The sequence below is a fragment of the Populus nigra genome, chromosome 14 (assembly GCF_951802175.1).
Source record: "Populus nigra chromosome 14, ddPopNigr1.1, whole genome shotgun sequence".
Lineage (NCBI taxonomy): Eukaryota > Viridiplantae > Streptophyta > Magnoliopsida > Malpighiales > Salicaceae > Populus > Populus nigra.
Window position 1 is genome coordinate 11,299,440 of NC_084865.1, and position 13,873 is coordinate 11,313,312.

General features: G+C 34.0%; 1 protein-coding gene across 2 annotated transcripts; it reads left to right on the forward strand.

Annotated features, from left to right (window-relative positions):
* Positions 1-1,360: 1,360 nt before the first annotated feature.
* Positions 1,361-8,573, forward strand: LOC133673207 (zeaxanthin epoxidase, chloroplastic-like). 2 transcript variants are annotated; one of them, XM_062093918.1, is made up of 17 exons: positions 1,361-2,046; positions 2,882-3,044; positions 3,238-3,312; positions 3,520-3,620; positions 3,780-3,895; positions 4,596-4,807; positions 5,156-5,247; positions 5,978-6,092; positions 6,185-6,288; positions 6,792-6,837; positions 6,956-7,020; positions 7,110-7,196; positions 7,314-7,368; positions 7,531-7,619; positions 7,709-7,796; positions 7,986-8,079; positions 8,399-8,573. In XM_062093918.1, exons 1-16 carry the CDS (start codon positions 1,550-1,552, stop codon positions 8,067-8,069), a joined length of 1,989 nt encoding a protein of 662 aa, XP_061949902.1. In that variant the 5' UTR covers positions 1,361-1,549; the 3' UTR covers positions 8,070-8,079; positions 8,399-8,573. The 2 variants fall into 2 exon arrangements, with proteins under 2 accessions (XP_061949902.1, XP_061949901.1); XM_062093917.1 differs by lacking the exon at positions 8,399-8,573 and having other exon boundaries at positions 1,362-2,046; positions 7,986-8,309.
* Positions 8,574-13,873: the final 5,300 nt, after the last annotated feature.

A 13,873-nucleotide genomic window follows, 5' to 3' on the forward strand; every position in this document is an offset into this window, starting at 1 on the left:
AAACCCCTCGACTCAACTCTTCACCTAAATCAAGTTTTCAATTAAACTACGTGGATGCTAGCTCAAATTAAATCGATTGATTTCATGGGTCCAAATACAATCTTGATTACTAGTTAAAATATAACTTAGTTTTATAAAAAAAATAAAGATGGTAACTTTAAAAAATAATAATAATGAGATAATGACAAATTAGATCGATCTCGGTCCCCCATGACCGGGTCATGAACTTTATTGAGTTTAATAACTTTTTTCATATAAAGTTTTTTTATTTAATTATATGATAAAAATAGATGCTCACAAAATTGGACTCCAACCTAAAAACATATATTTATTTTAAACAATGATAACTATATAGAAAGCAAACAAAAATAAAAACATGCAATCTATTTCTCAATCAATTTAATATTTAAGGATGAAATAAAAATAATAATTAAAGGACAAAAAAACATATATAGTCTGTAAGTAAACTAGTCAAATCTATGAATTGGATAACCTAAGTTAGCATATCAAATCTGTGAATCGGGTTATGAACTCCAATGGATTATATTTTATTTTTCATAAATCATTTTTTATTTAATTATATGATAATAAAAATAGACAATTGCAAAATCAAACACCAATCTAATACCAAGACTTTTTTTTAAACGGTGATAATCTCATAGAAAACAAAATAAAACCAATTATGAAATTAAATTTTCCATTAACTCAATATCTAAGGATGGAATTGAAAAATATTTTTTTAAAAAAAGTTAAATTCATCATACCCATAAACTAAGTCAACTAGTCAAGCCTGTGAATATGTTTATGAATTTTATAAAGTTTAATAACATAATTTTTTTAAAATTATTATTTTTTTAACTATATAAAAAAGTAGATGATACAAAAAATCAAGTTTAATTAAAAAAAAATCCACCCCCACAAACCTATAATAAATCGGTGCAACTTGGGTTATTCTATCAAACTTACAAAACACACTAACCCTATAGAAATATAAAATAAGAGGAAAAAAATATAAAAATAATTTTTCAATTATTTTAATATTAAAAATAAAATCAATAAAAACTTATTATAAAAATTTAAAAAACAAAACAAAACTGAAATGGAGAATACTATTCCACGATGCAATGAACGTGGAACGTGGTTAACAATAGTTCCCCAGCCCATTCTTTTTTTGTTAATAATTAATAATATATTAGTAATATTTGTTAACGAGAAACGGCCACCAGAGAGATGTCAACAATTGTCAAAGATTCTATCACACGTAAATGACACGTGGCATCACAATCTGCGGGACTAGTGATCTATATTTGTTTGCTTCAAATTCATGGATTGGCTCAAAATCTCTCAAACCCCACCAATTTTTAGCAACAAGAACAACAAAAAATCCCACTTTCCTTATCAAAGAGAAAAACTACTGGCATCAAAAGCAGCAATAGCATATAATACAATTTACATGGTAAGACTAGTAGTGGCCATAACTCCATATACATTTTACTCTTTGTTTTGAGCTTTCACATATCAAACACAGAACAAGAAAGGCACAGCAAAAATGGCATCCTCAACTTTGTTTGGCAACACTTTAACAGCTGTTTCTTCAAGAACCCACTTTCCAACCCCAATCTTTAACAACAACTCACTAGAATTGTTGTCTTCCACACACTCTAACTACAGCTTCAAAACCAAGACAAGTACTAGTGCTAAGAAATTGAAAGTGAAAGCTGTAGTGACTGAGACACCTGCTGGGAGTAAATCAGAAGGGCAACAATCGGAGCAAAGAAAGTTAAAGGTTCTGGTTGCTGGAGGTGGGATTGGAGGGCTGGTTTTTGCATTGGCAGCAAAAAAGAAAGGGTTTGATGTGATGGTTTTTGAGAAGGATTTGAGTGCAGTAAGAGGAGAAGGACAATATAGAGGTCCAATTCAGATACAGAGCAATGCATTAGCTGCTTTGGAAGCTATTGATTTAGATGTTGCTGAGGAGGTTATGAGAGCTGGGTGTATCACTGGTGATAGGATTAATGGACTTGTTGATGGGGTCTCTGGTACTTGGTATGTTGTTTCCATCTTTAATCCTACATATATGCCCTCGTTTTGTTTTTCCCTTACTTGGTATTTATTTTGATTTAAGTCTATAGCTTTGTGGTTGGCCTCTCAAGTTTATGGTAATTTCGGTTATGTTTGAAGAATTGAAGCTTTGTAGTTGTGGTTCGCTGTATCCATGGTGATGAATTTGAAGAATCTGTTGGTTTGTTTTTCTTGCTGCTGAAGTTGTTTTGTAATTGTAGTTGAAGTTTATGAGTATGGTGATTAGCAAGTTGTGCTGGTTCTGATTACTTAAAAAAAGTGAAACTGATATATGAAGCTGAAGTTTGCATCTTTTTCTCACAATAAACTTGTATGAGGCTGTAAGTAATTTGTAAAGGCTGAAAGCGATGATTTTCACACTGACAATTCCCAAAACAGTGAAAGTGAACAAATTCCAGGCTTACTGATATGTAAAGTATTGAAATTCGGTTGGATATATCCCAACCTTGTTCTTTTTGCTTCTTCTTTTTTCCTTCTAACCAATCAGAATCAGATAGTGGGCTTACAAAACTTCTAAAACTGAAACTTTTTCTGTTTTTGGGCTTGTTCGTGAAATTTTCTAACAAAACTTGTGGTTTGGCCTCAACAGACCTGGAAATTTCTAATGAAAAATATAGTTGTGTTCGAAGCAGCAGAAATGATGATTGGTAGACCTGGATCACTTGCTAGTTTATACTATCAAAGAAAAGTCTCGTACTATCAACAAAAATTACATGTGTTTCAGAACTTTGTTGTTTTGATTGGCCTATCAGATGTAAGTGTTAGCCCCCAATGACATTGAATGATAAATGGTTATCAGGTATGTCAAGTTTGATACCTTCACTCCTGCAGCAGAACGAGGGCTTCCGGTCACAAGAGTTATTAGCCGAATGACTTTGCAACAAATCCTAGCTCGTTCAGTTGGAGATGATATGATTCTTAATGATAGTAATGTTGTTAGTTTTCAGGATGATGGGGATAAGGTAATATGAACTGCTGATTTGTTGAAGATTGTCCTTTTGTCAACTCCTTCCTTCATTGAGAGTTCTTTCTAGGTTTTCATTTCTTGCTCAATGGGATATTCATTTGACTTACTGGTTTGTCAATTAAAAGCATATTGTCCACATCTTGAGTTTTCACATTTATTAATTTGTTCTTTGAAATTTACAAGTGTAGGTCACTGTGGTGCTCGAGAATGGGCAACAATACGAAGGCGATCTCCTAGTTGGTGCTGATGGAATATGGTCAAAGGTATTGCTATGTCAAGTTCTTTCTTTGTCCCTTTGAGAGCAAATTTTATCAAAATAAAACTATCTTTTGAATGATCTCAACAAATGCTATCAGTCAATCGCCACAATAGAGTGTGCATATAAAGTTCTGTTACAAGTACAATTTATATTGTTCTGGAGTTAAGAACTATAGTGTGATTGAAATTGCTTATGTTTGTCTCCTGCACAGGTGAGGAAGAACTTGTTCGGGCCCAAGGAACCAGTGTACTCAGGCTATACATGTTATACCGGTATAGCAGATTTTGTGCCTGTTGATATTGAGACTGTTGGGTATGTTTGATTTCATTGAATACCAACTTTCCACCTTCATAGGTGCTTTTTTTCTGCACGGGATACCTTGTTCAAATTCAATAGAATGTACAATTTTAATTAGTTGAATTGAATTTCATCTAGATGCTAACTTTGATTTTTTTATTTTTTTTATTGAAGGTATCGTGTATTCTTGGGTCACAAACAATACTTCGTTTCTTCAGACGTGGGTGCTGGAAAGATGCAGTGGTATGCATTTCACAAGGAACCACCTGGTGGCATGGATGCCCCCCATGGTAGATACTTTTTAGAAGCTCTAGATCCATTATAAGCATGCTCTGAATAGGATATTTTGTTGAAGTATTTATACAGTTGAAACATTCTTTTAGTGTTTCATAGAAATAAGTTTACTTCATGCAACATATTTGTGATCTTGGCTTGACAACATGATCATTCAAAGTCATCTAAACTCCTTTTTAAGATACAAAATACAATTGCATCTGACAAGGTCTAAGCTTTCAACTGAGAAGTCATAAACCGAAAGCAATAAGGTTAAAATATGCTTGTGATACTATAGCAGTTTATGTTGTAAGAAAGGATGTTTGTGGAATGTAATCTGTCATGAAGTTCTTACTGCTTGGTAAATTTACAACAGGAGGTTCCTCCTTTTATAAAATATGGCTTTTGAGAAATAAATAGTATTTTCGTTCTATGTTACTGAAGTTATGTTTCAAGTATTTGTTGTTTTATTGGTCAATGTGGTGGAGTGGAGTGACACTGCTGAGTTTTAAATGAACTATGAGCGATTCTTAATGTTCATTTGGATTCTGAATCCTCTAACAAAGTGCACTTTAAAGTAAGATTAAGCCATAAATCCATGATAATATTGATGAATCCATCTCATGAGTAAAAGGATTAAAATGGTGATGAAGCACTTTTTTTATCATTTTGTAATCTCAGTTTCTAATGTTATCTTTCCTATTCATATTTCTGCAGGTAAAAAGGATAGGCTCTTGAAAATATTTGAGGGTTGGTGTGATAATGTGATAGATTTGCTACTGACCACAGATGAAGATTCCATTCTTCGTCGTGACATTTATGACAGGGAACCCATTATTACATGGGGAAAGGGCCGCGTGACCTTGCTTGGGGATTCTGTCCATGCCATGCAACCGAATATGGGTCAAGGGGGATGCATGGCCATTGAGGTATACCTTCCTCTTTGTGAATCTGGACCGATGCTTCATTGGTAGTTTTTACCTTCAAATGTATAAACGTTTCCAAGGATTGTATCACATAATTAACATTGGCCTCTTGTGTAATTCTCTTATGCTTCTTGAACTTTTGAATGTCTCCTTCACTGAAAAAAATATATTTATGTACATCCTCTTAACATCAATTTTTACTTTTATTACATAAAATAAATGAGCAGTATTATGTTTCTTATCAGATATTATTGTCTTCAAAAGTTCTCAAGGAGAGAGACTAAGCAAAAATTGAGTTGAATGAACAATTTCAAAAATACACCTAAATGAACTATGTATTTCAATGTGCAGGATAGCTACCAACTCGCATCGGAACTTGAGAGAGCATGGAAACAAAGCATTGAATCAGGAACCCCTGTTGATGTTCTTTCGTCACTAAGGAGGTAACATGTTAGATATTTTATAAATGATCTGAAAATGCATAAAATTTTGAGGCTGGTATAGTGTCCGGACATGAGACTCGAAAATAAAATGGAAATCATTCACGTGGACAATTGGAAGGCATCTCACAATTTTGAGTTCAAAGCTTTCTTGAGTAGTCTTCAGTTTAGCTCCCTTTAAGTAGTGACCACAGAACATTCCACTTAAAGAATAAGCATGTTGAGTGTAATGTGTACCTGTGCTTGCAATTGATAAGCATTGTTGCTAAGTCATCTCACCAGAACTCAGGCTTTATCTAAGGAACAATTAGCCGGTCCTTGAAATGCATTCATCTTGAAGTAATCAGTCAATGTTATCTGGATGTTTGTCTTCAGGAAACTTCTATTCTGCTTTTCTGGAAAGTGTCTCCTCTATAGAAGTATGTAAAGCTTTCTGTGAACAGATTATGATGTATCATGGGTAATGGACAAAAACTGTGTTTATAAACTATTTGCCTTGCCATTCTCTCTCTTTTTCTTGGAGTATGTGGTCGCCACTCACTGTGGAAGATCCTCTAATTTGGATGGTTTGCAGGATGTTGCATGCTATTTAGTACATTAGAATTAAGGATACTGGTTAGCAAGGACTGACCTTTATTCAGATTCTGACTGACCTGGTGTTTTTACATATAATATGATGGATGTTTATAACCACTAACTTTTCTAATTGATTCATACTTCCTTCTTTCCACAGCTATGAGAATGCTAGAAGACTTCGAGTTGCTATTATCCATGGAATGGCAAGAATGGCAGCAATTATGGCTTCAACATACAAGGCGTATCTGGGTGTAGGACTTGGTCCACTGTCGGTCAGTGTCTTTGATGATTGCATGTTAAGAAACTAAGATAGCAGTCAGAATTATTTGTCCATAACTGATATGCCCTTTTACCCTGTTTTCAGTTCTTGACAAATTTTCGGATACCTCACCCAGGAAGAGTCGGAGGCAGGTTTTTTATTGACATAGCAATGCCTGTAATGCTTGATTGGGTATTGGGTGGAAATAGGTTGGAACTTGGAAACCCAATTTTTTCTGCGTAGTTGATTTTTTTCTTGGATATTTACTATACATTTGTTACAGAAAATTTTCATTTGATTAAAACCATGATAACTCGTGTTCAAGTTATTTTCTTCTGAATGTAGAAGCTTATGGCATATTAGATGTAACATGTCACAGGTTTCTCTCCTGTAATTTGGGTTTTCTCGATGAGAGCTTTAGCATGTTCTTTTACTCTCTTTAGGACTGAAAATCTGAAGCTTTTATGTGATGAACAATTTAGAACTATGAGCTAATGGATAGTTCAGGATTCTAGAAAATATATTTAAGCATTGGAAATGAGAGGGTTTCTAGAAAAAGAAGTGTTATAATAAGTTCATATGATTATTCACATAAGGGTGGTTGGGATTGAGAAATAAACCAAGAATTTCTATAATCATAAGCTTCACATTTATCGTACCCTTGTCCTGTTAATCTTTTTAACCCAACTGGAAAACTTATGTTCTTCTGCAGTTCAAAACTTGAAGGGAGGTCTCTGAGTTGCCGACTCTCAGACAAAGTATGTTGCCTTAATGACATTAATGTTATTTTCAAGGGTAGCTTATTTTATCTTATTCTTGAAATTAGAAGATTTTGATATGCGATGGAATCTAATATGTGATTGATCATATTGTTAGGCCAATGACCAGTTGCGAAGATGGTTTGTAGATGATGATGCCCTAGAGCGTTCTCTTAACGGAGAGTATGTGTTATGCGGCTGGTGAATCTTTTCTTGACACATTTTGTAATGATGCAACTGCTGTCTCATTATCCATCTTCCTTGTCTTGTAGGTGGTTTCTTTTATCATGTGGAAATGATGCTGTTGCTTCACAACCTATTGGTTTAAGTAGGGATGAGAACAAACCCTGTGTGGTTGGGTATGCATTTGATGTTTATTTAATCGCAATAAACCAATTTCAACTCAGTGGATGACTTTATCATCACTCCGCAACCATCCAGCATGACACATTTTATGGTGTGTTTTGTAATTACAGGAGTGTCTCACAAGAGGATTTTCCGGGAATGTCCATAGTGATACCTGCACCGCAGGTAATACAGGCCTGATATGCCTACCGAGTTTTTGTGTTGCCCTTAGAAACTTGATTCCTATAATGATGATATGAAAAGTAAAAGTGTAATAGTAAGGTTCTTTTTCATTAGAGTTTACACAAAAATGCTCCTTCGTTGTTTTTTTTTTCTTTTTAATGTCAGGTTTCAAAAACACATGCTCGTATAACTTGTAAAGATGGTGCATTTTACTTGATTGATTTGCGCAGTGAGCATGGTACCTTTATCACAGAGTAAGTTGTGGAAATCAAGATACATCTTCCTGTATTTCATATTTTATGATGGAGTTCTTCTCTAAGATTGAACTCTTTTACATGTGCAGTATTGAGGGGAGACGGTATAGGGCACCTCCAAATTTTCCTACCCGATTCCATCCATCAGACATGATTGAGTTTGGTTCAGATAAGAAGGTGACAAACAATCTCTTCCCTGTTGATAGCTTTTCTTTTAAATTAAATTAAATCCATATTCTAAATGCAATCTAGAAACCAATATGTGCTGGTCTAACTTTGATTGTATCTTTACTAGCATGTCTCGTACGATAGTGTGTGTTTCCAAATAAATTTCATGAGAAAAACGTTGTGAGCTTCCATGTTCAGGTAATATTTCGAGTAAAGGTGATGAGGTCTCCTCCAAAGATTTCAGAGAAGAAGGATGAGGGTCAAGTTCTTCAGTCAGTATAAAACTCTGGAGGTCATTGAATTTTACTTGCACAGTAATTTATACAGCAATTATTCGGTGCAGTGAGCAATGTCATTCTGCTGCCATTTTTACACTCTAGGATTGGAAGTACAGAGTCTTGTATAAGATTTGGGAAATTCATGCATTGTTCTAGTATGAACTGGAATTATTCTCAAAAAAAAAAAAAGAGATGCCAGTAAGATTATCAATGTAAATCCTCCATGAGTTTAAAGAATGATCAACGTAAGATTATTGGCAAAGATAGAAGGTAGATTATTATTTTTTTCCCTTTCGAGCGTCCATCTAATTATGGTCCATAAAATATACGCAGGAGATTCAATAGCTGCCCTGTGGCCATGGACACCAGGTTGATCTACCTCTCTCTCGATGCATTAATATGTTTCATTTGGCTATGCCGGGTACTGTATCCGAATAATTCTTCCTGTTAACAAGATAATTGGGAAATCAATCAGTAAAGAGATGAGCAACTCCCCTTGCTGATCAAACATGTGGATATGCTTACCATGGATTGGTGTTCTTGTGATAAACATAAAAAACAATTGAAGAACAGGAAATGAATCAGAGCGCAAGCAATAAAGAAAGCATAAAGGGTAAAAAAGAATGCAATAGAAATAAATTGCATGTGTAGCTAGAGAAATACAATGAGAACAAGATGCTTGAGCATCAAGTTAACCATCTCATGTTTTGATTCCACCATGAAAGCATTTCTCAGAGAAACGAAGCTTCATAAATCTGCAGTTGCAGGTCAAGGTTTTGGTTCAAAGCAACTTTTGTGCAGCCCATTTGCAGATAAGTTTTCACACAGCCCATAAATCAAAACAGCAATTATTGAGCTTCTGCATTGAGAGGTGCAAATTGCGGTTCACACATGGAACCATTGACAAAAGCTCACCTGCCCTGGCCTTCAATAATGTACCAAAACGAGACTAACCTAATACCAGCCACTGTGGCGCTAAAGTCCAAGGAACCCTCCTCTTCTTGTCAACGAGTTGTCACCATCCTAAATTTTCATGGCAATCTTCTAACTTGAGATCTTGAATCACACAACCCTCCAATTACCCATCACTTTAAAAGCCCACACCAAGTGCGACTGTCTCCCTGTGGATGACAAAAGCAACAATGCATTGCCAATCTGAGCGCCTCTTCCAAGGACAAGATAGGCCACCACCACCCCCTCCTCACGAGACAAAACTAAGACAACGTTTTGATTAATCTCTATCACCTCAAATCATCATGTACAAATTTATTACACCTACTGTAGATTGCTACATGTATTCAAGCTTGATCCATGGCTGCATTTTAATCTTATATATATGTGTCGATTTTAGGTATGACTTAGATCAAACAAAGTGGACCCAGTATGTTTGTCTTTGGATATACAGACATGACTACTAGTGAAGACCTAAGCCCATGCTCTCATTAAAAACCCAAGAAGGAAGATCCATATAACATCATTCACAAACCATCTGTTGGGGTTTCTGTACATATGATGTTTGCAATTGCATGTGCTAGAACTAGAAGGAATAGTATTGAAGGTTTGACGAAGAAGAGGTGGCACGTGATGGATGTAAACAGACGGTGGAGATTGCACGTGATAGGATTGAAGTCAGGTTTCATGTGGTGATGGTGGTGGCAGGTGCAGGCTCAGTGACCGTTTGGGGTGCATTAATTGCTTTCTTGCTATGGCCATTTCTTATACTAGTGATTTTGTCAGGTTCAGATCGAATTATTGGTGCTCAAAAATGGAATTCCTCATGTGGCCCTCAAGGAAAGAATCTGTGAAGAGGAGGAGGTGGTAGTGGCATTCAAGCTGCTCAGGCGGATCGACTTCACTATCTAATCATGGACATAAATCAGCATTTTTTAACATTGTTTCAACATTCAAACAAGCCTTCCAAAAATTATTGCCTCATGTATCGCTCTTAAAATTTTGCTTTCCGGTAAAATCGACCCAAACCATGTGCCGGGATAAGATATACGTAGTGATTGTATTTTTAAATAATTTTTATTAGAAATATATTAAAATAATATTTTTAAAATTTTATTTTTGATAATAGCACATCAAAACAATCTAAAAATATCAATATTTATTCAGACCGCACTCTCCATAAAAGGTGTATTTGGGAATGCGGTGCAAACTGCGTTCCCTTAATTTTTAAATTTTTTTTTCTTAAAGTAATTTTTTATATATATTTTCAGATCGTTTTGATATGTCAATACTAAAAATAATTTTTTAAAAAATAAAAAAAAATATTTTAATATATTTATAAATAAAAAATACTTTGAATCATTACTACCATTCTAAACACATCAAAAATGACCTAGCAAATTGTTGTTGTTATTGCATGGATAAGATTGGTAGTTTGATACCCATATGTGTCTCATGCATGTCCAATTCCTCTAGCAAATCATTTGCCGATGCTTCACAATATTTTATAACAATCAAACTAATTAAGCTTAATAGTGTCGGGCCATAGCTTGTCTTTACCATATTTCCTCATCAATGATCATGTTTTGGTAGTGCCAACAACGTATCTTCAAGATCATGAAATGGCAATAAGTACAAAACGGGTAGAGATTTGGATCATGAAACGGCGTGTGCAAAATCATGGAGGACATTCCCAAAAAAAACAAATTTAGGGTTTGGAAGTTGAAGCACAAGACAAGATAGTCCTCCATTAACCTTGGATGCTACATAACACAACCATGAAGCCACATTTGTAGTAGAAAATATGCCCAAAGATCTTGGATTGTTATTAGCTTTGAATTGTCAAAGTTAGCAAACCATATTATTAGCAGAGAAAAGGCTTAGTAGAAAATATGCCATAAATTCACTCAACAAAAACAGACTTTAGCTCAATGATTCGTTCACTATTTCCCCCAAAAGGCAAACCATTAATTTAACACAACAAAAACCTAACATGAAAGTTAGAAATCCACACTAATGTGGCCCATCTTAATTATAATAGGATTACCTAGCAATTATAATAGGTTCTTTATGAAATAAATGGCATCCAATTCACTCGTGATCAGTATTCTGAAATGGGATAGTAATTATTTTTAAAATATTTTTTATTTAAAAATATATTAAAATAATATTTTTTAAAATTTATTCTTATATCAATAAATCAAATCTATCCAAACTTTACTTTTGAGAAGATGATTACTGAGCAAAAAATTTCCTAATCTCTACCCGATATCAAATCAATCTCTATGCTCCTCGGCATCACATTTAAAAAAAGAAAAAACTAACCATTTAATAATAAGAGTTTGGGACTAAAAAGTTTATTTTCTCTATAATCTCATGTTCGAGCTATATGATTATTAATATGATGATCATCGGAAACTTATATGGTCGTTAGCTTTAGGGCTCGTGTGATTAGTCAAGGTACGCGCAAGCTGACCTGGACATCCATGTTAATAAATATATAAAAAAAAAAGAAAAAACTTGTTTTTATAATTTTTATTTGATGGTACGAATATTTTTGAATTAGCTCCTATGTTGATGGAGATTAGGTTTTGTTTACATGATTTGAAAACACACATTATTAATACATTTAAAGAAATATAATAGGTTTTTATATTAAAAAGGGGGGGAGACAAATTTCATTCACCGTCAAATAATCCTGTTAATGTGTTCCGGCCGCGATATCATTATCTGGCATGCACCTTCCCAAAAACAACAAAAGAAAAGGCAAGGCAAGGCACGGGGGTGTGAAAACTGCGAAGGACTCCACCGTTAGTCCACCCTTGCTCCCTTCTTCTCCCATCTCATCAACTGTACGGCCTTCTTGGGACCCCACACATCACGCGGCCCCCACCTTATGTTTACTTTTCTAGCTGCCGCTACCTTCCAAACTAGGCTACCCAGTTCCCCCAAGATCACTTCTTACACTTATTTGCCAAAGTCTCACCTCTCAAATTCAGCTGTCCAAATCCAATTTCCCACTCAAAAATTTAATTTAAAACAAAAAAACAAAAAAACTATATATATTTTTAAAAGAGAAAACCTGGTTTCAAAAGATGAGCGGTGAAAAGTTTCCCTGTGTCAGGTTTCCCACTGGAAACCTGTATCTTTCTTTATCACAAATTCCCAGAAAAAACAAAAAGAAAATATAATAAGCTACTTACACACCATATAATAATATAATATTTCAAAACTCAAGATTTTGCCTCGATTCTCAAAAGAGGCGTGAGATTACTCACTCTAGTTCGCCACTCGCGCTAACACCTTTGCCAGTGGTATCAAAATCACACAAGATTCTTGAGTCCTTCTCTTGCCTTTCTTTCTTTCCCCGTAAATTCTTAGCCTGAAAAAAGATAAATATGAAAAAGCAAGAGGTGCCAGTATTCATCCGTCCACAGAGACAAGAACAGGAACAAAACGACGCTTTTGAGGGGCTAAACGACGCCGGGTTCTGATACCTGGGCTCGCCTTGAAAATGACCTAAAATCCCAAACATTTTCCATTGGAGACCGTCCTGAAAATTACTCCACACCTTCCGAGCATATACTTGCCTCTTTCTACTCAAGAAGATGCACACGTGCACACGAGGCCCATTTAGAGAGCTGAGCCTATAGAGCTCCATTGATTAATTCCAACATGACTCTTCATTTTAACAAGGAATTAAAATTGATTAAACTCTCAAATGTATTAAAATATAAGTGTTTTATTAAAATCATAATAATAAAAAAACATTTCATAGCAGGCCGTCCATTAGAGTAATTAACTAGAAAACTAAAACGCGTCGTGAATTTACAAATGTACAATGGATCCTCTCACCTGTTAATGTGGATGGATTGTTTATAGTTTTATTTTCTTTTTATTTTTTTTTAATTTAACCCTTATTAGATAAAATTATAAGCAAATTTATTAGGATAGGATGAGATTAAAAGAGGGAGATCAAAGTAAAAAAAAAAATAACATGTAAGGAACTGCTGGCTTTAAAAGTCTGGAAAAAATATTCATTATAGTCCCTATACTTTATAAATTATAGATAATGGGTACATTCAATTTCTAAAATTATTTAATTAATATCATTGATTTCTTAACACGGCTTGAAAATAAATAAAGTTTAATAAATATATTCAGACAATGTTTAATGCATGGGTGTCTTAGTTAGCTTCTCTCTTGAAAACATGTCTTTAATATGTCATTAATTATTGGTAATGCATTAAAATCATATTTAATTTTACAGGTTTGTCGTGTTATTTTTTACTCTCCAAGAATTAATATTTGTGTTTCTAATGATAAAACTAGTGACCCCCTTTATAATGTTGAATAAATAACTGCGGATCATAATGTATATTTATAAATCTAAATTCTAGCAACTATATCTTATCTATTATCTATTTTAAAAGCTTTAGGTATTCATATTTTATCAATTCAGCTTCGAATATCCATTCATTTTTTATTTGAGTATTATTTGTTATTTAATATAAAATAAAAGAATAATATATTTACACACATCTCAAGACAAGTTTGGATTGCATCCGGGGTGTAAAATTTATATCTTTAATAAATACTCCCTTAAGAAAAAAAAAAGAAAAACTGATTGAATAAAAAAAATATTTTAATAAATAAATTTAATAAACATAATTAAATAAATATTTTATTTTACGATATTAATATCTTAATCTACGTTAATTTTTTTATAGATAAATTCAAATTGTAAATCCCAGCTAACCGCATGTTTCGGGAAGACGTCGTTTTAGCATTGCCAAAAATTGAATGCAAGCAAACATGTATTTACAACAAATAATATGAATTGTGACGCTAACATAT

Bases quoted from the DNA above. Each gene is read 5' to 3' on its own strand.
- LOC133673207 (XM_062093918.1), top strand. From the start codon at position 1,550: ATGGCATCCTCAACTTTGTTTGGCAACACTTTAACAGCTGTTTCTTCA. The intron at 6,093-6,184 runs GTCAGTGTCTTT...CCCTGTTTTCAG, and splicing joins TAGGACTTGGTCCACTGTCG to TTCTTGACAAATTTTCGGAT. The intron at 7,797-7,985 runs GTGACAAACAAT...TTCCATGTTCAG, and splicing joins AGTTTGGTTCAGATAAGAAG to GTAATATTTCGAGTAAAGGT.